Raw genomic sequence first — 25,377 nt, forward strand, 5'->3', positions numbered from 1 at the left:
TGAAAGAATTTCCCTAAAAGACGTGATACACATTTAGGATTGCATAATGAAAGCAAATACAATTTGACGCCTCAAAAGAGAGATCTTTAGTACTTTATAGAAAGAACACCCTCTTACAAACTCAAAAAGAGGAGAAGATATTTGTATTTTTAATTCCCCGGGATCTGCAAATTAGCCCGAAACATTGATCTGTAGAAAAATCAAATGTTTCTGAAAAAGGTAACATACGCTTTGCCTTTCTTTTAAATTTGCTACTCAAGTTCGTGTGGATTCTGGTGTGTCCTTGCTATCCAGCCAGATTATGCTGAATCAAGATAAGAATAGGAGAACTGTACTTGCTGAGCTCGCTTTATGAACCTGGAACTTTGGAGTGTAGAGAGTTTGAAGGCAGAGGAGGAGACGATAGAAATTGTGTTGTTCACTGTGACTCAGAGACCCTAAGTCACCACCAGTCATAGTGGTCATTTCCCAGCCTGAGTCTTAGGGAGAAAACAGTGCTATCGACTTTTCTGACTCTTCCTTCCCAGCTTGGGTAGAGGGAGAGGAAGGGATTAGTTAGGTCTGGACTTTAAGGAATTTCGGTATTCTTATTATAATCTTAAGTATCTTTTCAAGAGGAAAAATACCACAAATTTAAACACCAAATATGTATCATTCTTTATGCTATTCTAATTCGTGTGATAGTCAATCTATAGGAAAGAAGTAACATTCCTTCAGAGTTTAGAAATCGGATTATAATATTAAGAATCGAAGTCCTTTGTAGAAATGACCCAAGGAACAGCCTTTTATAGACTGAGAAATGCTTACGTTTGATGAAGGTGATGTAGGTAATTCCAAGGACTCAATGGTAATTTTAAGTAAAATAAATGAAACCAATCACTTGTATTCTGTTTTAACTAGAAAAAAGCTATATTAATGGGAGCATAGGAAAGGTGGGGGGAGGATGACATAAAGAGTGAGAGTGTAACGTTGTTTATCCCACTCCACACAAGGAAGGGAGAGAGTCTCATGGAGGTTAAAATTCCATTCACGTAAGAGACAAGTCTCTAGATCAGACTTCACATGGTCTGGATGAAATAATACTTAATAATAAGAGTTGTAATTAATTAGGTGCCCACTATATTCCAGGCTCTGGGCTAGGCTTATTTTTATATTATGTCATTTAGTCCTCACAACAATTTATCTCCATTTTACAAATAAGGAAACTGAGGCTCAGAGAGGTTAAATGACTTGCCTAAGGTTGCACAGCTAATGGGTAGCAGAGCTGGAATTTGAATCTGGATCTGACTTTAAAAACTTTATTCATTTACTTGTTTTTAAAAAACTGAGTGCCAGGAACTATTCTAGATATTAAGGATACAGCAGTAAACAAAATAGCCCAAAACCCCTACATTCATAGAGCTTCTATATTCTAGTGAAGAGAGGCAAACAAATAAAATATACAGCCTGCCAGATGGTGGTAGAGTGTGATAAAAAAAGGCTGGGTGCTAGGGAATGCCGGGGTGAGAGGCTTCAGTTTTTTTTTTTATAAATTTATTTATTTATTTATTTTTGGCGTGTTGGGTCTTCATTTCTGTGCGAGAGCTTTCTCCAGTTGCGGAGAGTAGGGGCCACTCTTCATCGTGGTGCACAGGCCTCTCACTGTCGCAGCCTCTCCCGTTGCGGAGCACAGGCTCCAGACGCGCAAGCTCAGTAGTTGTGGCTCATGGGCTTAGTTGCTCCGCGGCATGTGGGATCTTCCCAGACCAGGGCTCGAACCCATGTCCCCTGCATTGGCAGGCAGATTCTTAACCACTGCGCCACCAGGGAAGCCCGAGGCTTCAGTTTTAAATCAGGCAGATGAGGAAGGGCTCACTGAGCAGGTGGCCCGTAGCGGGCAAGAGAATGAGCTTCTGGAATATCTGAGGGAAGAGTGGGGGGGAAACAGCAAGCGCAAAAGATCTCTTCAGTTTCCTTTGCTCTCCCAAGACTCCTGCATCCCTTGTCCTGATTCTGGGCCCACCAGCCACCATTCTAATTACTGATTCTAGTCCCAAAGTCTGGTAGAGGGCACCGCTGAATGATGCAGTTACTGGAAAGGCATATTCCCCAGGATCAGTTAAATACGGTGGCTTCTGGCCTATGTAGCAATCCCTGGTAAGGTCATGGATGGTGGGTCTGTCTCTAAGAAATTGATCCCTCCAGCGTTCGGAACCTAGGGTGGAAGAGGCTACTGGAGGCAGGAAGGAGCCAGGCTTTGCAGTCGGCTGGGCCTGGGTTCAATTCTTGGTCCTACTGCACACTAGCTGTGATGCCAGCTAGGTTGGCTCAGCCTCTCCAAGCACCAGCTTCCTCATCCATGAAGATGACAATACTTAACCACTCAGGGGGGTTGTGGGTGTGAAAAGTGATAACGGATATAAAGCTGTAGGCATGCTGCCTATCTTAGAAAGGGCTCAAGACACGTTGATTGCCCCCTTGGACCTTTGCTGTGTGGCCACTTGACCTTGCTAGGTGATGTCTCTTCTCGCTTTACATGAGACTGGGTCTCTCAGGTATGTGCCTGCTATGTTCTTGTTCTTTCTCCTGCTCACACAATCTTAGGTGTACTTTCATTTACTGACATTGTTCTGTGGTTATTTTTAATGCGTCTAGTGTGATAGAATAGTGTACTAGACTTGACTCTAGAATATCAAGTTGGGATTCTTTTTCTGCAATTTTATCACCTCTGCAAACTGGGATAAGTCAGTTCACCTCTCCGAGTCTCTTAATCTGTAAAATGAGGGGAGTGGACTATGTGATGTCTGAGGTGCCTCCTTTCCTGCCCTTGAGATACTCATGGTCAGGTGGCCAGCATATAGATTTGTTTAGCCTACTCAGCAATCTTAAAGTATTAAGTTTGCAGTCGCTGCCATTTACTCAGCAATTCCATTTGGGGGATTTATCTATCAATTAAGAAGTTATCACACAAGTACACAAAGATGTGTATACAGAGATGTACAAGGATGCCTATCAAAACATGCCTTATAATAGTGAAAGCCAGAAGCCATTTCAATGTGCAGCAATAAAGAATGGGTTAAATAGATTGACAGTCCAGTTTCAGTGATGAGCTCCTACTGTGTGCCAAGCTCTGTTCTGGTGCTTGGGGTACATCAGAGAACTAAACAAAGATCCCTGCCTTCAAACGGCTTACATTCTAACAGGGGAAGACAGACAATAAAAAATCCACAGAATGAGGAACTTGGGCGGTGTGTTAGAAGATGGTAAGTGCTGTGGAAAAGGGAAAGTGAGAGGCTTGAAGGGGATCCTGAGTGTGGGGAGGGCAGTTTTAAATATAGGAGTCGGGTCGTCCTCATTGAGAAGGACCTGCAGTTGGTGAAGGAGCCAGCTACACAGATGTCAGGAGATGCACCAGCCAGCACCGAGGCCCGAAGGCAGGAACAAACGTGCCAGTGTGTTTAAAGAAGAACAGGGATGCTGGGGGCTAGAGCAAGAGAGCATGAGGAGTGGGAGAGGAAGGGGGCCGGGGGGCCAGGGGCCAAGTCACAGAGGGTCTTGTCGGCCTTTGTGAAGATTGTGGTTTTATTCTGAGTTGAAATGGGGAGGCTTTGCCGGATTGGGGCAGAGGAGCGACATGATCCGTTGTTTATGTTTTAGAAGGAACAGTCTGGCTACCGTGTTGAGGACAGACAGTAGGGAAACAAGGAGAAACACGACACCATTGAGATTATTGCAGCAACTCGGGAGAGAGATGAAGATGCATAAGAGACGGGGTACAATGGAAGTGGAGAAAAACAGCTGGATTCCTGCTGTATTTTGAAGACAGGACCAACAGGACTTGCTGACAGATCGAATGGGGGGAGTGAGAGACGAGAGGGGTCAAAGATGACTCTTAAGACTTCCGTCCTGAGTAACGGGAAGGAGGGAGCCGCCATCAACGGAAATGGTGAAAGCCAGGGTAGAACAGGTTTGAGGGAGGAGATCAGGAGTTTGTTTTTGAAAACTTTATACTTAGAGGTCTGTTAGACACCCAAGAGAAAAAGCATATTTACTGGCTATTAACATTTACTGTATCTCCAATGTTTAGCAGAGGAACTAGCCCTCCAAATACATTGGTTGAATGAAAGACAAGAAAAGTTATTCGAATACTAAGTGAAATAAGTGTCAGATGATCCCATTTTATTTTATTTATACCTGTGTATACATACACACACACATATTTGTGTAAGAAAAGGCACAGATACCAAAATACTAACAATAGTTATGTGGGATATGACCAAGTGATTTTAACCTAATCTCTTTCTCTTTTTGAGAATCTGTACAACATCTCTATAAAATAGTTTATGTAAAAGGGAGATGTGCTCTGAAAGGTGAGAAGACTATGATTCTAGCCCATCGTTAGCTTCTAGGTTTTTTCAACCATTGCAGAGTTGATGAACCCTTGAATTGTTTACAGGTGGTGTTCTTTATGAATAGGAACACTGTGGCCAGATTGTTCTTTTCTTTTGAAGTATTTCTTCATGATCTACTCCCAAAATTAGAAACAACAGACTGAAAGATAAAAAGATTTATAGCCCTTCTTAAACATTGCTAGATGGCTTTGCAGAAAAACTGAACCGATTTAGCATTCCAGCAGTGATAGAATGCCAGACAGTCTATCAGGAAAGATATCCCCTCCTACTAAGTCGGGATTTCAGTTTCACACCAAAAAATTACTTAGCAGCATTTTTTCACCTGCCGTGGGGGCATAAAAAGTCTTCATGGAGGTCTTCCATATTTTTCAGGCATAGGAATCGGCGTGGTCCACGCTGGCTACGAGAGACGCCTGGCCCATCACCTGGGAGCACACAGCACACCAGCTATCCTAGGAATCATAAATGGGAAAATCTCCTTCTTCCATAATGCAGTTGTCCGTGAGAACCTGCGACAGTTTGTAGAGAGTCTTCTTCCAGGGAACTTGGTGGAGAAAGTAAGTACCTGGCTGAGAAGTAGTTTAAGAGGCTCCTGGGACTGCTGGCTGCCCTGAGCTCTACCTGTGGTCATCCGCAGACCTGAGTTTGATTTGGGGCAGGGCAAGGCACATATTAATTAATTAATTACCCTAACTAAATCATTTAAATGAAGTCTGCCAGAGACTGAAAATTGAAACAGACGAAGTAGAGAGACTGAAAGAATCATCCTTGTCAAAACCGCTGGGAAGATTTACACTGTCATAGGAATCTGAGCCTAAAATGAGAGTGCCTCTTATTTTCTCAACAAAAAATTAGATCACAACATGGGATGAAGGAGGTCTTTCCAACTCATGCATTTGTTCGTTTAAAGATACTTTTCTTATGAGAGTATTCAAATTAAGTTATATTTGGTTATATATATAACGATTATATCTATTGAAAACACCAGATTCCATGAAATCAGATATTATTTTTGGAACTTTCAAAACATACAGCGATACAACAGTGTGAATAAATTTCACAAACAAAAGATTGAGCTAGAGAAACCAGGCACAGAAATTCACACAAACTATAAACTATGATTTTTATATTTAAGAAGCATTTTTCCCTCAGTATCTGAGGTTAGAGGTCACAGGAACTAGAAGAAGATTCTGATGTTGCTTTAAATGAAAATGATTCATTCCTTTAATAATACCAAGGAGAGTGAACATACAGATACTTCCATCCTATTTCTACACAGCCTGTCCCACCAGGATCATTATCCACAGAAGAAATATTTGTTGGAGTTAACTTGAAATTGTCAGAGAGCATTGTAGCCTCCTAAAATGATGATAGGTTTTCCTGACAGGTCCTCAAACCTTTTTAAAATGCCTGTTGTATGTCAGACATTATGATAAGTGCTGAGGACACTTTCCAAGGAGCTCGCAGTCTAGTAGGTGATTGTTCCCATCCGATATGTAGAGTGCCCATCCTAGAGATTTGAGAAAGGCTTCCTGGCAGAAATGACCCCTGTACTGAGTTTGCCAGGTGAGAGAGAAGTAGGGAATGAGTTCCAGGCATACAGAGGTAGCCTGCTTTGTATGAAGTAGTCATTAGTGAGTGGGAGAAGACAAGATTAAAGGGGTTAACGGGAATCTCACTGTGAGGGTCTCCTTGAAGGAACTTGGACTTGGCCTGCAGGTGATGGAGCCATTGAAAGGGGCTGAGCAGCGGGGTGAAATGATGAGATTGAGGTTTTATATAGATCATTCTGGAAGCAAAGTGGAAAGATAAACTTTTTTGAACTACTATGAACATTTTCTAGATAGAAATTTAATTTATTCAAGTTTTTAATTTGTTTTCTTGGGATTATTTTAAGGCATAAACAGGGAAACACAAAAGTAGCAATTCAGATGGCAGTGAATGAACTTATGTAATGTATAGGTGGGGTGGGCCCACTTATTTTTATTTAAGCCATTTTAAAAGAGCAGTTGTTGCATTATCTTCTAATAGATTAAAAAGTGCAGTCTATAATTGAGCAAGAACCAACTTTGAAAGCTCATTTTTTTTTTATAATATGGTCAGTAATTGTTTCAGAAAAGATTATGATTTCAGTCTGTAAGGGTTGGATCACATGAAAATATGAAATGAATATCTCTGTTCTTTTAATTAATTTTAGTCAAATAAAGGCAAAAAATTAGTTGTCTGCATTTTTTATTTTTTACAAAACAATCTTTTACACATATTTGATTTTGTTTAATTATCTCCTGACTGGATTATAATGCAGTTGTTAAGAATTAAATGTTGAAACTAACATCCTTTATTCAATTTAAGGTTACAGATAAAAATTATGTCAGATTCCTCTCTGGCTGGCAGCAAGAGAATAAACCGCGTGTCCTTCTGTTTGACCAAATGCCCGTTGTACCACTGCTCTACAAGGTACTTTAGGTGCTGGGGTAATGTTTTCTCTTATTTTGGTGATTTTCTTTTTTGTGAGTAATAGCTCATCCCAAGAGAAATGCTTGAAGACCAGAAATTTGCTTTAACCACCATACACTGAGGACCTACTGATGCTATTACTGTGCTAGTACTTTCCACACACATAATAGCATTTAACCTTCAGAAGAACCCAGTGATACAGATTATTATCCCTACTTTTACTGAAGCTTAGAGTGGTTGTATAACCTGCCCAAAGTCTCCCACGTTGAATATCGATTCCCTTGTAGCCTGTCTGATTCCCAACCTGCCCTCTGAATATATACTATACTTCTATCTAGCACACCTCTGGTTATCACCGTGACATGAGATGGGAGAGGAAAGTGCTAAACGGTTGGCATGGTCACTGCCATCTTACATCATTAGGGTACAGGTAATTCCTCAAACCTCCCACCCAGTACAGATCTCAGTAAGATGAATATCTTGGTCTGTCTGAAAAAAAGAATTAGTTGTTGTTTAGCTTTGTTGGTACGGTTTTTGTTCATGGAGCACCATAGAATTCCTACAAGGGTACGAGGGTGTAGCAGCCTGAGTGGGGCTGTATAAGCTAGCGTTCCTCTCCACCCACTGATGAGAACAAGTCACACTTAATTTAGATGCTGTGCTATCAATTTCATTTCTTCCTCTCTGTTATGCCCTGACAGTTGACTGCTTTTGCATATAAAGATTATTTGTCATTTGGATACGTGTATGTCGGTTTGAGAGGGGCGGAAGAGATGACGAGGCAATACAACGTCAATGTCTATGCCCCCACCATCCTGATCTTTAAAGAACACATACACAAGCCTGCAGATGTTATCCAGGTATGTGAGTGTCACCTTGTTTCAAGATGGCCCTCCCATTTTATCTCAGGGTGTCATATAAATAAACAGCAAAATCGAGCAAAGCAGGAGAGGAGAAGAAACTAGTTTTAATCTCTTCCTTTAGGGACTTCCCTGGCGGTCCAGTGGTTAAGACTCCGTGCTTCCACTGCAGTGGGTGCGGATTTGATCCCTGGTCAGGAACTAAGATCCCACATGCCTCGCAGCACAGCCAAAAAATTAATTAATTAATTAACTAACTAACTAAATAACATCACTGGAAAAAAAGAAAAAAACCCATAAACTAAGTTAAAGAACACACACTGAATATTTATCTGATCTTAAGATAGGGAAGGGCTAAAAACATTGGGGAAAATCTTGTTGGAAAATCTTAATAACTTGATTATAAGTTTTAAATTTTTATATAAATACTTAAGAATTTTTGATTAAACAATAAGGGAAGTAATTACAACCAATATAAAAGGGATCGTTATCTTTAATTTCTAATGAGCTTCTTCTAATCAAGGAGATCAACCCAAAACTTGTTGAGAATGACCACTTAATGAGTACAGAATGACCACTTAATGAGTACAGAGTTTTAGGGTGATGAAAATGTTTTGGAACTAGATAGAGATGAGGGTTGCACAACACTGAATGTACTAAATGCCACTGAATTGTACACTGAAATGGTTAATTTCATGTTATGTGAATTTTACCTCAATTTTTAAAAAATTTTTTAAAACTTCCCCCCAAAACAAAATGAACAAAATCCTGAGAAGAGATTCAAGTGACTAATAAACACCTTTAAAAAAATAAATCTCACTAATAATCAGAGAAAAGCAAAATAAACATTTTCTTCTCTCATCAAATTGTTAAAGATTTTGGAAGGAAAAATACTCAGTAGAGTTGAGACTACAGAGAAACAGGCACTTCTCTTTCTTGCCTTGCTGGAAGAAGCCTCAAAAGTTTTCAGAAAATCGATCGGGTGATAAAACATCAACTGCCTAGCAGAAGAGCACCCCTGAGTACCTACTGTGTGCCAAACACTGCTTTCTGTGCTGGGGGTGCAGCCCTGGACAAGATCGACAGAATTCCCCGTCCTGTGTTCTAGTGGGGACGACAGACAATCAGCATAACATACTCTATCGTGGTATGTTATGTAGTGATACGTGCCAAGGAGAAAAATAAAACAGGGAAGAGGAACATAGGGTATTAGGGGAGAGGGCTCACATTTTTAAGGTGGAGCAGCCAAGAAGGGCCTCATTAAGGTGACACGAGTAAAGACCTGAGGGAGGTGAGATTACCTTTTAGGACTCTATCCTAAAGGAATAGGAACTCGGGCAAAGAATTTCATACAGAGATGTTAAATATCATTCATAATACGAAAAATGAGGGGGAAATATAAACATCCAACGGCAGGATAATTACTGGTACATCCCAGAGACTATTATATAGCCATTTAAAATGGCAATTCGAGAATACTTAATGATGGGGATAATTTTCCTAACATAATGTTACAGAGCAAGCAGGATGCAGAATTGTATATGCAGTTTATTCACTGACCTCAGTTTTGTAAAGTGAGTGCATGTGTGCATGTGTACGCATAGGAAAAAAACTAGAAATAAATACATCGAAACATTAATGGTTATCTCTTGATGGCAGAATTATATATTATTTCAATATTTAGGTTTTCAAAAATCCCTATAATGAACATGTATTTTTTAATATTTTTAATGTTTTTTTTTTTTAAATCATCAAGAACCCTTTGATACTTTCTCTTATAGGAGGCTAGAATGAGAAGAAAGAGAAATTCTATAAAATCCTTTATTTCATTCGTTCAATACATTCGTTGCCTGCCTGCTGAGCACTAAATACAGAACAGCTCTGACATCCAGTGTTAGTCTTTGTCTTTCCTTGACTCACAGTCAGGGGAGGAGAAAGACCGTCCACTGTAGTAGGTGTCTCACTAAGATGTGGGGTTCCTCCGGGTGCCATGTGGACGTAGAAGGGGTCCTGAGACTATGGGACTAGGGTAAGGGTGTTGTGTGTGACAGAACCAGATGGGGAAAGTGGATGGTAAGGAAGGGAGAGCAGGTTTAAGAAGAAGGTAATGAGTTCAGTTGTGGACATAAGAATTAGAACTGCCTTTAGGAAATCTAAGGGGAGATGTCCATCAGGCGGGGATCTAGATCCAAGGAAAGGCAGAGGGGCTGGAATAGAGATTTGTCAATCATCAGTGACTGGTTAGAGGTTGAAGTCTTTAGTGTGGGGAGATCTCCCAGGCATCGTATGTAAAGTAAGGAGAGAAGGCAGCCAAGGACAAAACTCTGGATAATCACCAGCAAATAAAAAAGAGGGGATGCCTGATGGCGACTAAGAAGGAGCCAAGAGAGAGTCAGGAAGCAAACGAATGCCAGTTGTGGAAGAGAGGAAAGAAGGTCATCTCAATCCAAGATTAATCTGTAAGATTTACTAAATTGCTTTTTAGTGATAGCTTGTACTCTTGGGAATTGTTATTTATTTATTCCCTGGGGAAAATCGTTAATCAAATACGTTAACAAAATTACTGGTACAGTGGATGCTTTACCAGTTTGCTCTTTATGAATATAAAACTGCATTCTTAACATAAACTGAGTCCTCCCAATGGCAAGGGGCTTAGTATAACACTAGTAGCGCTAGTGGTTTCTCTTAGCTCTAGTTAATTTGTTTTCATCTGCTGTACAGTGGTTACGGCCACATGATAATGGGTTTATTCATTCTTCTGTGGATGGACATTTCGGGACTTTAGGACCAGTGATGCCGTGGACATCATGTGTATCCCAGTGTACCCAATCACAAGTTTCTACAGGACGGCAGTTTTAAAAATGTGGCTCACAGACCCCTGGGGGCGGGAGGGTCCAAAAGACCCTTTAAGAGAGTCTGTGAGATCAAAGCTGTCTTCACAGGAACCACTAAGACATAATTTGTCTTTTCTCTGTGTTGACTCTTGCACCGATGGTGCAAAAGCAATGGTGGGTAAACTTTCCAGTGCATAACCACCAAGTGCACACACCAAGGCCCGGGCACCAGGCTGCCGGTGGCCCTGTGTTCTTCACTCCTAAGCACTCGCCGTAACAACACAGAGGATCAACACTCATTTCACTGAATAGCCTTGATGAAGCAGTAAGAAGTATGAATTTTATTAATAGGTAAATTGACACTCAAGTCCACGTCTTTCTGGTATCTTTAGTGTTCTCTGTGACAAAATAGGAAGCATGCAGAAAGCTCTGCTGCAGGCCAAGGTGCAGAGGGTGTCCTGAGGACAAATATTTGTGTGGTTGCCTAACTCAGGAGTCTTGAACTAGCCACTTTTCTTTTTTTTTTTTTGATGGAACATCATTTTTTACTTGAAAGAATAATTGACGGAAAACTATGGTTACTCAGAGTTAGGCAGATATTTTCTTGAAAATGAATGAAGTGAGCCTGGCATTTTTTTTTTTTTTTTAAAGAAATTCACGTTCTTTTATTTATTTATTTATTTATTTATGACTGTGTTGAGTCTTCGTTTCTGTGCGAGGGCTTTCTCTAGTTGCGGCAAGTGGGGACCACTCTTCATCGCGGTGCATGGGCCTCTCACCATCGCGGCCTCTCTTGTTGCGGAGCACAGGCTCCAGACGCGCAGGCTCAGTAATTGTGGCTCACGGGCCCAGTTGCTCCGTGGCATGTGGGATCTTCCCAGACCAGGGCTCAAACCCGTGTCCCCTGCATTGGCAGGCAGATTCTCAACCACTGCGCCACCAGGGAAGCCCGAGCCTGGCATTTTAAGGGAAACAACTCACAGTATCTGTTGCCGATGATAGAATCCAGGCTTCCAAGGAAATTATAATTTTGAAAAATTTGTATCAGCCATCATGACCTTGATAGCTTCTCAAACTTTCTTATGAGATTGGTTCATCGATGTGATGCATTTTTTCATATGAATAAGAAAATTTGTCAGCGTCTAGGAGATCAGTGAACCAATATTTTTCGAATGACCATGCATGAGTAAAAGATCCATTCTAAGTGCAAGGCGATCAGTGAATTTTACTTCCTTTATTTTTGATCCGTGAATTTTAATTTAACAGAGTACTAAAAGTTGATGGGAATTCCCTCACAGTCCAGTGGTTAGGACTCTGCACTTCCACTGCAGAGGCACAGGTTCGATCCCTGGTTGGGGAACTAAGATCCCCCATGCAGTGCAGCCAAAAAAATAAAAGTTCATTGACTCCATATAGCAACTAACCTTTAAGAAACTACCATTTGTCCAGTTTCGGTGTAGTGGCAAAGAAAAATATCCATAGTTATCTGAAAAGCTATTAAAATAAACCTCCCTTTTCTAACTATGTATCTGTGTGAGGCTGGATTTTCAACCAGAACAATATATGACCCCCGATTGTGTATAGAAGCAGATATGAGAATCCACCTATCTCTTCTATGAAACCAGACATTAAAAAGATTTGTAAAAATGTAAAGCAGTGTTAATCTTCTCACTAAACATTTTTTGGTTTTGGAAATTATGTGTTTTTTGGGTTTTTTTAATGTTTAAAAAAAGTTATTTATGTTAACATATATGGCTTTATTTTTTTTAATGATTAAATATATATATATATATATATCTTTAACTTTACTAGCTAATGTGTTTTCCTAAGTACATATCCACCAATCATGTGTGAATGTTCCATTGCTCCATATCCTTGCCAACACTAGACCAATTTAATTTTTCTGACATGAATGGTGTTGATTTTTATCAAATACTTTTTACACATCCATTATGATTATCCAGAGTTTTCTTCTTTCATGTTCTGTAATGCGCTAAATCATATTAATCACTTTCTAGTGTTAAGCCTAACTTGCATTCATGAGATAAATCCAACAGGATCATTATTTATATTATGCTTTCAGTATATTGCTGTATTCAGTTTGCTAACATTTTGTTTAGGACTTTAATATTTATGTTCAGAAATGAGATTGACTTTTAACTTCTCTTTCTCAAGATGCCCATGTGAGGATTTGAATCATGAAACGAGATGGGGTGTGTTCTCCCTTTTTCTCTTCTCGGGAAGACTTTGTATAAGATTAGATTGTCCTCCTTGAAAGTTTGGTCAAAACCACCTATGTAAAGCCATCTCAGCCTGAGTTTGTGTTTAAGGAAAGATTTTTGACTACTGACTCATCTTCTTTAATGGTTATAGAACTATTTAACTCTTCTCTTTTTCAGATATTGTTTTATTTTTCTAGACATTTTTCTGTTTCATCTAAATTTTCAAATTTAAATGTATATGTGTATATATATGTATATGTATATATTTTTAGTTTCTACAACATAGGGAGTGATTCCTCCTCGTCATCCTTTTTTTAAAAAATATTTATTTATTTTTTTGATTGTTCCAGGTCTTAGTTGCAGCAGGCTCCTTAGTTGCAGCTCCAGAGCTCCTTAGTTGTGGCTCCCCAGCTCCTTAGTTGCAGCACTCAGGCTCCTTAGTTGTGGCATGCGAACTCTTAGTTTTGGCACGCACGTGGGATCTAGTTCCCTCACCAGGGATCGAACCCTCATTGGGAGCATGGAGACTTATCTACTGTGCCAGCAAGGAGATCCCTTTTTTTCTTTTTTTAATATTTATTTATTTGGCTGCGCCGGGTCTTAGTTGCGGCACTTGGGATCTTCGTTGCCACGTGCAGAATCTTCATTGTGGCATGCAGGATCTTTAGTAGCGGCATGCAAACTCTTAGTTGCGGCATGTGGGATCTAGTTCCCTGACCAGGGATCAAACTGGGGCCCCCTGCGTTGGGAGCGCAGAGCCTTAGCCACTGGACCACGAGAGAAGTCCCTCGTCATCCTTGATAATGGTTACTTGTGCCTTCTCTCTTATTTTCATGATTGGTTTTACCAGAGGTTTGTCAATTTTTTTAGCTCTTCCAAAGAACCAATTTTGGTTTTGTTAATTCTTCTTCTTATATATTTATTTTGTTTTATTGATCTCTATTTTCATCTTTACTATTTCCTTTTTTCTACGGTTGTATTTTTGCTGTAACTTCTTGATATGGATGTCTAGTTCATTAATTTCTTTTCTATTATATTCATTTTAACATTACTCTCCAAGTATTACTGATACTTTATCTGAGTCCCAAAGTTTTGATAAATAGTATTTTCATTAATCACTTCAAATTCAAAATATTTTCTTATATCTGATATGCTTTCTTCTTATATCAATAAGTTATTCAGAATTTCTTAATTTCTCAACAAAAAGGGATTTTCTGGTTTCTATCTTAACATTGATTTCTTGTTTAATTGTGGTCAGAGAAGCTACTATATATATAATTTCAGTCCTTTGAAATATATGAAAGTTAGTAATAACAAAGTGGTCATATTACAGTTTTGTTGTCCGCCTTTTATACTCAGTAACATTGTTACTTTGGAGTTTTGTGGGGGTTTTTGTTTGTTCGTTTTTGTTTTTTTGGCCACACACAGCGAGGCATGCGGGACCTTAGTTCCCCAGGGATTGAACCTGTGCCCCCTGCAGTGGAAGCACAGAGTCTTAACCACGAGAATGCCAGGAAGTCCCAGGGAGTTTATTTTCAATTGTTCAGTTTCCTATCAATCTTGCAGTAAATTTGCCTAAAAATTCCAAATTATTGACTTTTTAAATCAGCTAGCGTAGGGCTTCCCTGGTGGCGCAGTGGTTGAGAATCTGCCTGCCTAATGCAGGGGACATGGGTTCGAGCCCTGGTCTGGGAAGATCCCACATGCCGCGGAGCGACTAGGCCCGTGAGCCACAGTTACTGAGCCTGCGCGTCTGGAGCCTGTGCTCCGCAACAAGAGAGGCCGCCATAGTGAGAGGCCCGCGCACCGCGATGAAGAGTGGCCCCCACTTGCTACAACTAGAGAAAGCCCTCGCACAGAAACTAAGACCCAACACAGCCATAAATAAATTAATTAATTAAAATTAAAAAAAAAAAAAAAGAATTAAATCAGCTAGCGTAAAACAGTATACAAAAGTTGTCCAGTGAAAAGAGCACTTGATTTTTCCTTTGACCTGAAATAGCTACGTCATTGCTCTCAGCCCTGCATTTTTTTTTTTTTTTTTTTGTCTGTGTTGGATCTTTGTTGCCGCCCGCAGGCTTTCTGTAGTTGTGGCGAGAGGGGGCTACTCTTCGTTGCGGTGAGCAGGCTTCTTATTGCAGTGGCTTCTCTTGTTGCAGAGCATGGGCTCTAAGCACGTGGGCTTCAGTAGTTGTGGCACGCAGACTCAGTAGTTGTGGCTTGTGGGCTCTAGAGTGCAGGCTCAGTCGTTGTGGCTCACGAGCTTAGTTGCTCTGCGGCATGTGGGATCTTCCCAGACCAGGGCTCGAGCCTGGTTCCCTGCATTGGCAGGTGGATTCTTAACCACTGCACCACCAGGGAAGTCCCAGCCCTGCATTTTTTAAAAAGATCACCACACGTTTATCTGCTCAAATGAGTCTGACTTACGTGGTTTTATTACTTTAGCCAGGATCAGGCACTTCTTTTTTTTGGTTTTTTTTTTTTTTGGCCGCGCTGCACAGCACGCGGGACCTCAGTTCCCTGACCAGAAATCGAACCTGTGCCCCCCGCGTTGGGAACACGGAGTTTTAACCACTGGACCGCCAGGGAAGTCCCTCAGCTACATGTTTATTAAGCTGTAAGTAAAGCCCATTTTCAGTGAGAAAACTGAATCTGAATCCACTGTCTCTTGGTTTTTCTCCAGGCCCGAGGTATGAAGAAACAGGTCATTGATGACTTTATCACCCAAAACAAGTATCTGTTGGCAGCCAGGCTTACCAGCCAGAAGTTGTTCCATGAGCTCTGCCCCGTGAAACGGTCTCTCCGACAGAGGAAGTAAGGACTGAAGGCTTTGCCCCTGCTCATCAGTGCAGCAGAGGGGCATGTTGCGTTTTACTACAAGGCAATTAAACGTCGACCCTGAGACAGTCAGAATTTATTCTTCATGGAACAAATATTGATGAACAACTATGACAGTGAGGGGTATAACAGCCCAGGGCACCTTAGGACCAAATTATTGGGTGTGCCAGAGAAGATCCCCCTAAGAGGTAACACTTTAGCTGAGCCCTAAAGGCTGAGTAGATTTTGCCGGGTGTCAAGGAGAGCCTGGGTCACTGTAGCAGCATGGAGTAGGAGAGAGTTACTCTTCCTACCAGAGTATTCCACACAGGGTGAGCCTCTGGGGGTCTTGGAGAGGAGCCAGGTTAATCACTAAACAGTAGAGAAGTGAGGGTACTGAGGAAATGGTAAAATAATTAAATGGGAATAGCAAGGCTGAGGCATACTTATTCATACAGTGTCTAAAGTCTGGAGATACAGGGAAAATACTTATTATACCTCTTGCAGATTAATGAATCAGTGCCTTTAAATTTAGGGCTGTTTCATCTGTGAAAGCTGTCTGGATATGAAAGGAAAACATTTTGATCACGTTATGTGAAAATACAACTAAAATATTGTTTAAAATAGGAAAAATTCCCTATGTTTCCAGACTTTTCAGTTTCGTTTATAGACTAAGAGGAGAAAGACTTTAATTAAATGTAAGGCAGGTGATCCTGGACTTTAAGGATTGTTGTTTATACCGCCTTCAGAAAATATCCCCAATCCACACGCTCCCCCCCTTTGTTAGCACCGCCAGCCTAGCCAGGTCACTGTCACCTCTCATCGAGGCCACCGTGTTAGCCTCCTAACCTCCTCTGCCTCCACTCCGCTCTCCCACCCTCAGTCAGTTCATGTCAGCCAGCGATCCTCCTAACACTGTGAATTGGATCGAGTCCCCCGGTCTCAGCGTCTTTGCACTTGCGGTGCTCTCTGCCTGGAGTGCTCAGACCCCACTTCCTCTTATGGCACCTCCTTCACGTCTCTGCTCAGCCAGTCTGATGGAGCGTGACTCCCAGCCCACCCTTGACTCTCTCCCCTTCACTTCTTTTCTTTTTTCATAACGCTTGTCACTACTTGTCATGATCTATCCATCTATCTATTTGTTATCTGCCTTCCACACTGGAATATCAGCTCCATGAGGGCAAGAATGTTGTCTGTCTTACCTGGCATCTATTGAGTGCTCAGTAGTATTTGAGAGAATGAATGAATGATTAGATGAACTTTCCCTTGGCACCACTACAAAGGAAGCCCTTCAGAATGAGGCCCAGTGGCCCTGGCCTCAGATAGGCTCCACCAGCCCTGCTTGCGGTGGGAGAACTGGAACAGGTGCCTTCTGCGAGGCCCTTCTGCATCAAGGGTTCAGTGACCATTGCCTTCAAAGGCATCTCTGAATGTCGTGACGTTTGGTTTGGGGAGAGCATCACCAGTCTAGAAAGAAGCAGGCCCTTAATGCCTTGGACATTTTCTCTCATTAGAGGCTCCCCCATGAAGCTTTCATTCCTAAAACATGCTCATTCACTTTGTAAATGAACGGCTCCTCTCTTTCACCTTCACTTGCCATTCAGGTTCTAGCCATGGCCTCAGGGATTAACGTCTTCTCTTTTGTTGACATGCAGGTACTGTGTGGTTTTACTGACCGCTGAGGCTACCAAGTTGAGTAAACCCTTCGAGGCTTTCCTGTCCTTTGCTCTGGCAAACACACAGGACACAGTGAGGTTCGTGCATGTCTACAGCGATCGGCAGCAGGAGTTTGCCAGCACCTTACTGCCAGACAGCGACACGTTTCACGGAAAATCAGCGGTGAGTCGTGGATGCTGTCCTGGTCTCGAGCTCTTCACAAGCACGTGGCACTTAATTCTGTGTCCTCCTTCCTCAGGAATTTTCAGTATAGATTCCAGGAAGTCCAGGAATCTCTGAAGCCTGTTTGTTCTGTTTTGTTTTGCCTTATGTTTTCCGAGTGCTTGGAAGCCATTTGACTTTTTTTTTTTTTAATTAAAGTATAGTTGATTTACAATGTTGTGTTAATTTCTGCTGTACAGCAGGTTGATTCAGTTATATATACATTCTTTTTTATATTCTTTTCCATTATGGTTTATCACAGGATATTGAGTGTAGTTCCCCGTGCTGTCCGAAGCCTGTTTTCAAAGCACTCCTAAACTGGTCTTTTACCGTGCTGATTTCACCTCCTAGATTTTCAGCCTTGGACCTTCACAGAAAGCATCTTCCCTCTGGGTAAAGATTAAAGAGCGTCAGCCCTTTTCACCAGCCTTTCCCCTTGGCAGGTCTAGGCTTACAGTACCTAGTTTGTAGACTCTTCCTTAGGCTACCAGTAATAGGCTTGCCAAATGTCTCCCTTCTGTGCTTCTGCCTCTTTTACTTCATCCTTATTGATCTCATCTTCCTTTCCCCTCCTTCATCATCACTCTCTGCAGAAGCATGAAATTCTTCTCTGTCTTTTTCATCATCTTGGTAATTATGGAAAAATCTCTCGAGAAAACAAAGGTTTCCTTCTTTATGACATTAAGTCAGAAGTTATAGAACAAAGTCTATTGAGAAGAAAGAGCTTTAACTTTAGCAAAAGCTCTGGAAAGTCACCATAAAACTAATTTCTTTTGTTAGAAAAATATAAATCTCTTGCAAATATTGTATACTCATCCATACCTGTGTTTGAGCTTCACTAGACCCATTTTTTCCATCCTCCCTGAAAAAAACCCAAGCAACAGTAACTTCACATTCTTTTGGGAATTCTCATGGTTTTTCCTCTCTTTTTCTCCCAGGTGTCTATCTTAGAAAGGCGCAACACAGCAGGGAGGGTGGTGTATAAAACCCTGGAGGATCCCTGGACCGGGAGTGAGAGCGATAAATTCATCCTTTTGGGTTATCTTGACCAACTGCGGAAAGACCCAGCTCTTCTGTCCTCGGAAGCTGTGCTCCCCGACTTGACCGATGAACTTGCCCCTGTAAGCACGTAGCCCAGGAGAGTGGGCACCGGGCAGGGCTCCTGAGCCCCCAGAGCAACAGTGCCATGTTGGAGGCGGGGGACTTCTCCCTCCGGGGCTCAGGGGTCCAGGCCTGACCGTCACCCATTTTCTCCCTCAACAGATTTTTCTCCTTCGGTGGCTCTATTCTGCTTCTGACTACATCTCAGACTCTTGGGACAGCATATTTCACAGCAACTGGTAGGAGTATTGCCAAGTTTGAATTTCTTTCTGTTACTACCAGGACTGCTGTTTTTCTTTTGAAAAGAGTCCACTCTTCTTTGATTTCAGTGAGGACTCCATAGGCAGGTGGAAGAGTGTTTACATATTTTCAACAACTGTTCCCCTTTTTCTTTGTTTCATTGACTTCCCTTTTTTTATATTTGCTGATTGACCCTTTCCCACTGGTGGGGAAAGAAACGATCACCCCTGGCTGCCCCTCCAGCTAGCAGAGCCTGGGACCATCCTCTTCATCAGAGCACCTCTGGTGTCCAGCACAGGGCCTGACACACATGGAGTCCAGTGAATAGATGCACAAATGAATCAGTGAATTAATCGGAGAAGGGAGGGCTATACCACTGCCACCCCAATGAGACCATGAGCTCCTGAGGACAGACCATGTCCCACTCATGTTCGTGCTTCCTGGCCCCCAACCCAGCTCCTGAAAAACAGCAGGCCTTTGATGGGTGTTTGTGGGTGAATAAAATTTCAGAACACCTAGTGGAGATCTTGAGAAGTCAACTTTTTTCTCCCTTCTCCTCCCCTCTGGGCCACATCTGAATTATTCTGGCCAGAAAAGAAAAAAAAAAAAAAAATCAAAATAAAGGAAATAATTCCACAGACCTTTTAGTCACCTGATACTACCCTTGACATTAGAATGTTCCTCCATGTTCACAACTTAAATTGTTTGTTACCCCTCTTATTGTTTCCTTCTGCAGAATTTATTCAGCACAGCCTGAGACACAAAAACTTTTTGAATAAGTGATCTGTGCATTAGAACAGTAAGGGAAAAATCTCTGCTTTCACCACCACCGCCACCCAAAAAAACCTCTATTTGTATGAGATTAGAAAGTGTCAGACTTCCCTGGCGGTCCAGTGGTTAAGACTCTGCACCTCCAACGGAGGGGTTACAGGTTCGATCCCTGGTTGGGTAACTAAGATCCCACAAGCTGCACGGCGCAGCCAAAAAAAAAAAAAGGTGTTTGTTGATGTGAAAGCTTTTTGGTTTGGGGTTGTTTAGGGGTGTCTTTGAGCCAGAGAGAAGAAACCTAAAACCGTTAATTGGCACGTCACAGCAGCCCACATAGAGCTGACCAGAGCCTGTGAACTTCCTTTTAGGCGGGAAATGATGCCCCTTCTGTCCCTGGTCTTCTCTGCCCTCTTCATCCTCTTCGGCACTGTCATCATTCAGGCTTTCAGGTAAGCGCCTCCGTGTCTGCTCAGCGCCGTGTCTGAAGGGTGCACCCCAAACCTTACAAACCTTCTGTAAAACTCCTTTTCCTTACTTCAGTGACTCAAATGAGGAGCGAGAGTCAAGCCCTCCAGACAAAGAGGAAGCCCACGAGAAGACCGGGAAGGCAGAGCCGAGCTTCACCAAGGAGCCCAGCAGGTTGCCCTAACCAAACGCCGGCACCTCGCCCTCAGTAGCAGCCCCGCAGACCGCGGGGTCTGATAAGCAGCGTCCGAGGGTCTAGTAGAGCTAAGCACTCTGGCTCCCCTCCTTGTGTGAGATGTGGATTTAGGCAAAAGTCGCAGCTGAGGAGCGTTGACTGAGACTGCCTAGGCGTTCAGACACAGGACTAGTTATCTTCTCCTCAGTACCCTGAGTTTCTCAATCCCAGATTTAATAATGAAGGCGGGAAGGAAGCAAAGAAGCATGTCAGGGAGATGCTAGATGAGCCAGAAGCAGAGAACGGTGCGTCACCCTAACTGTGTTGACGGCCTTCATCCTGTCCTAAAGCCGCTTCTACACCAACTGAACGGCAGCGCCGGCAAGGCTCTTTATAGGCCCGGGATAACCAAATCGGGGTCAGTCCCGCCCTGCCCATGTGTCAGGCTCGAGACTATTAAATAACATATCTAGTCTGGTTAGAACATATCATTTTCTTCCACTTGTTCCTTTTAAAAGTCATGGCATTCCCTTATCCTACAAGATCTTAATTCCTCAGTTTTTCTCCACAGCAAGATTCCTAAAAAAGGCTTTGTGGAGGTGACCGAACTCACAGATGTAACGTACACCAGTAACTTGGTACGCCTGAGGCCAGGCCACATCAACGTGGTCCTCATCCTGTCAAATTCCACCAAGACCAGCCTGCTGCAGAAATTCGCTTTGGAGGTCTACACGTTCACTGGGTGAGCTCCTGTGTGCACGTGAGAGGGGGCGGGGGGTGTGGAAGGAGGACGGGGAGAGCCTGCATTCTTGGGTAAGGAGGGAGCTGGAGGGGCTTTATCCATGCAGCATGATGTTGCCTGTGACCTTTCCAACCCAGACCTCTAAGCCATCATGTGGGGACCTTTCTTCCCCTTGGCTGTTGGTTCTGAACAGAAGAGCTTGAACTCAGTCTTCCCTGAGCCCTTTCAGGAAACTCTCTTCTCTAGCTCTTGTGTCTTTTCCTGAAGCCAGACACTGAGAGTGATGTGAGTGACACCCAGCAAGGGACAGGAAATGGATGAGGGGCTCTTGCCGCCATTGTAGAAGCCCTCCAGGTCCCGCAGAAATCCTTCGTTTCTTCCGTATTCAGGCCCCACCCAACACAAAGCCTTTTCCTATTATTTAAAATCTGACTGAGGTACTTGTGTTCCCTGCGACTAAATGTGTCGGGAAATACCCTAAATCCTCCTTCTGTCCTTCCTACAGGAGCAGCTGCCTGCACTTTTCCTTCCTGAGTCTAGATAAACACAGAGAATGGCTGGAATACTTACTAGAATTTGCTCAAGATGTGGCCCCGATCCCAAACCAGTACGACAAGCATTTCATGGAGCGTGACTACACGGGCTACGTACTGGCTCTGAACGGCCACAAGAAATACTTCTGCCTCTTCAAGCCCCAAAAAACAGTGGAAGAGGAGGAAGCCATGGGGTCGTGCAGTGACCTTGACTCTTCCCTCCATCTGGGTGAATCTCGAGGGAAATCTTCTGGCCTTGGATCCAGGCCCATCAAAGGAAAATTGAGCAAGCTGTCCTTATGGATGGAACGGCTGCTGGAAGGCTCCTTACAGAGGTTTTATATCCCGTCATGGCCTGAACTAGACTGAGAATTTCAAAAAGAGGCTCGAACTCTTCAGACTTTTTAACAGGCCCCTGTGAACAGGTATTTTCAGGACTCAAACTATCACAATGGACAGAGTATAGATTTTAGATTATTCTTCCAGAACAGTGGCTAGAAGAATCTTTCCTTTGTCCTGTTCTAACCTAGGAGTGAAGAACACCACACGCTGAATTCCCCAGATCAGAATACTTTCCTTTGGGTCTTTTTTCCTCATTTGAATGCCACACTATTTAAAATAGACTGCTCATTCCCTCTTCCTTTGTCACCCCGCCCCGTGCTCACCCCCCCCCTCCCCTGTCCTGTCTCTGTGCTGTGGGAGAAGCACAGGGCTGGACCCTGCAGCAGAGCCTGGGGGGACTCGCGAGCCTGGTGTGCTGGTCGGGCCATCTCTCCCCCACCCAGCCTCGGCCGTGCTTCTGCCGCGGTGCATGCTGTAACAGTGGGACAACCCACCGCAGCTTCTGGGCCCTGTGTCTCAAAAGAGGCCTAGTTCCAAGCGATCTTACATTAATGGTTTTTTTGGTAGTAAATGGCTAAAAGTATATTTGGGGGGTATCCTCCTGCAACAGCTTGTCAGCCACGGTTTTAAAAGGTTAGGAATGAGTGGGGTTTCTGCACATATGTTTGGTTTTCTTCCCAAGACAAGAGAAGGGAGGGCTGGGCAGTGCCTGAGCGATGCCTTCGTGAGCATCCCATCAGCCCCTCCCGAACGCTAAAGGTAGCCGGGGAGGGATCCGCGTGGCAAGAAGTACTGTAATGACCTTGAGCCATTTACCTGTATGTTTTCAGATGCCTTTCTGCCTCTGTCAGTTGTAGGGTATGGATATTAGGAGCCATAACTTGTAATCTTGCTCTCTGAACGTAGAGATAAGCTGCTATAAGCCAGTAGATGTTAAACTGAAGACACGTTATTCCTGCCGTGAGTCAGGCTCAAGGAACCTCTTCCCTACAGTGATGTCTCTTTAGTAAAATACCAGACATATCTTTGTATCAAGGAACTTAAAATTTCTCAGCAATTGTATTTTGAATACTGTTACCCCAAAAGTGCTGTATCTTCAAGTCCTCTTTGGTGACAAGTGAGCCAAGACACGTTCTAGACTCCTGTTTTGCTCACTTTGAGCTTCTGGCCTATATTTTGATGTCTCATCTTAATTGTTTTCACTCTTAAGTTACAACTGCTTCACCAGTAACAGGGTCAGACCTGTCATCAGCACCCCAGCTCGCTGAGCTCCAGTGAACGATGGACCCCAGGCGGGGCCCTACCAGCCAGTTAGAGAGCTTACCTTTTCTTTTTAGAGCACAACACCAGTGGAGTTTGGACAACCTCAGAGAGTTCAAATGTCAAAACAACTTGCCTTTTTATAAAGTGAAGGGTCAAAATCAGTGATGGGACAAAATAGGTTAATATTTTCTTTAATCGTAATTGCTTTAAACTAAGCCATTTGGATTGAGCTACAGTGGCAAGTAACAAATTATTTGAGCCCAGAAATTCCTAGTTTTCATGGAATCTATAGCTTTATTTAAAAAAATAAATCACTGCCAGGCTTTATTTTTCCACATGATCCTCTAAAAGTGGATGTTTATTCTGATTGCCGTATCTCATGGCACCTGGCCTAGGTAGAACTGATCAAGGAATTCATTTTTGGCTCTGTGATGCACCAAGTCCTCAAAATTATTTTCTGCATCTCTTATGGCCAAGTTGCTTATATGAGTAGTGTTTTGGTTCAGTGGTAGGTTTTTATTTTTTTAATTTCTGGTACTAATGGGATTCCTGACCTTAATTTCTGAAAACCAAAAACACCCCAGATTCATTCACTTTAAAAAATTGTATCATTAAAATAAAAAGCACCTTCAGACAGCTGCATCTTTCATTTGTATAAAGAAAGGAAAGTGATAATGGTGAAAACGTTCCTAGGAAATATTTCAATCCAAAAAAATCATCTACAGATCCGTTTGGGGGCTGGTAGCTATGTCCCCCAAGAGGAAACTGGGAAGCTTTTAAACTGACCTTTACCCTTGACCACCCAAGCCTTTCCTCCTGAATGTCATTTCCATGAATTTGTTTACTTTTGTGTCAAATGTATGAGCCACTGTCTTGGTCAGCCAATGCTACCATTTCTCTTACTCACATATGTAATCACACAGACCCAATTTTGGCTTTAAGTTAACTTCCTAGTCTTCGAGTATCTTGAAACTGACAACATTGATGTTTTCAGAGGTGGATTCTTCTGATTGATACAGACTATGCATCATGTTGAGCAGATGGGGACAACTGGCCTAAAACAAGCCTTTGTAGATATACGCACCCATTTAAAAAAAATTTTTTTATTAGCCCAGGTGTCGGTGGCACAATCTAACACAGAGTTCATCGCCTCCAACTAGGCAACATTTCAGCGAGCAAGCCTGCCCTAACTCCCATTAGGCACCACAGTCTTGCTGCCATCGCTTATTGACCATGAAAACTTGGTTGTGGTTTCAAATAATAGGTTGATTCCCTCTTTATTCAGTACATAAATGTTTTCCTGCTATAGAAAGAAGTGGGATCTGAATGTGTTTTAAGTGATTTGCATTGTTTGGGAAAAGGGATTAGGAGCAAACACTCAAACATTTTTTTCTAAGTAAAATTCTTGAAAAGCTGATGCAAAACATTCTTTACAGCTGAAACACTGGTCACGTCCAAATACCTGACATTGTCCCTTGAAACAAACGCAGCGTGTCTGCTGCCGAATCTGTTCAGTTTGTCAAGGAGGATGATTATACTTTCGACACAGACCTGAAAAGAAGGTGAATATTTTGCACTTTTGATACTCTTAGGAACAAATAACTTATTTGGCAAATGGTGTCTTTTTTATGTTGTTTTTGTTTTGTATTGTGAACAGGCACTGATGCTGATGTTATTTTGTTTTAAGAATATTACAGACTGGAAACAGAAATAAACTATTTTAATGTGTGATGATTATGGGTAGCTCTTATGTCACGAGATGATGATTTGACCATGGACACATTATCAACAAAATTGAATTCGCATGTAACTCAACACATGCTCAAGGTCATCACGCCTCCACTGCAGATTTCGGGAATTGCTGTCATAGAGGGTGGGTCAGCTTGAAGAGAAGATAATGCAAAACTGAGGCTCAGAGGGAGCGGGTTAAGGAAGGCTCACTAAGAGCCAGCTGATGTCACCTGGTTTAGAAGACATTCGTGCATCTTCCTGGGCTTTTGAGTGGGAAGTTTCTTTATTAGGATCTGCATGTTATTTTTTCTTTCAAACTTTTTTTATGTTCACGATGGTCCTAAAACCAAGATGCTTCTCAGAGTAGGGGCTGTATTTTAAAGGAAGATACTATAGAAATATGGAATGTTCTTCTACAGTATTATTTCATAGGGTTTTTTCATTTCATTCCTCCAGATTTTTTATTTATTTATTTATTTATTTATTTTTGGCTGCATTGGGTCTTTGTTGCTGCGCCCGGGCTTTCTCTAGTTGGGGCGAGCGGGGGCTACTCTTCGT

At 42.4% G+C, this 25,377-nt stretch overlaps 1 protein-coding gene across 3 annotated transcripts in view; it reads left to right on the forward strand.

Annotated features, from left to right (window-relative positions):
• The window catches only part of DNAJC16 (DnaJ heat shock protein family (Hsp40) member C16), a 37,452-nt gene extending 12,640 nt beyond the window's left edge, over positions 1 to 24,812 (forward strand). For 2 of the 3 annotated variants that reach the window (XM_059913997.1, XM_059914017.1), the window contains 11 exons: positions 4,764 to 4,948; positions 6,744 to 6,848; positions 7,550 to 7,708; positions 15,448 to 15,578; positions 17,237 to 17,420; positions 18,398 to 18,580; positions 18,723 to 18,799; positions 19,937 to 20,017; positions 20,109 to 20,207; positions 20,780 to 20,950; positions 21,456 to 24,812. In XM_059913997.1, coding sequence (XP_059769980.1) covers positions 4,764 to 4,948; positions 6,744 to 6,848; positions 7,550 to 7,708; positions 15,448 to 15,578; positions 17,237 to 17,420; positions 18,398 to 18,580; positions 18,723 to 18,799; positions 19,937 to 20,017; positions 20,109 to 20,207; positions 20,780 to 20,950; positions 21,456 to 21,852 — 1,772 coding nt within the window. In that variant the 3' untranslated portion in view covers positions 21,853 to 24,812. Of the gene's footprint in view, positions 1 to 3,844; positions 3,926 to 4,763; positions 4,949 to 6,743; positions 6,849 to 7,549; positions 7,709 to 15,447; positions 15,579 to 17,236; positions 17,421 to 18,397; positions 18,581 to 18,722; positions 18,800 to 19,936; positions 20,018 to 20,108; positions 20,208 to 20,779; positions 20,951 to 21,455 lie in introns of those variants that run through there. The other variant, XM_059914007.1, reaches the window with a different exon arrangement.
• Positions 24,813 to 25,377: the final 565 nt, after the last annotated feature.

Source organism: Balaenoptera ricei, chromosome 1 (assembly GCF_028023285.1).
Source record: "Balaenoptera ricei isolate mBalRic1 chromosome 1, mBalRic1.hap2, whole genome shotgun sequence".
Lineage (NCBI taxonomy): Eukaryota > Metazoa > Chordata > Mammalia > Artiodactyla > Balaenopteridae > Balaenoptera > Balaenoptera ricei.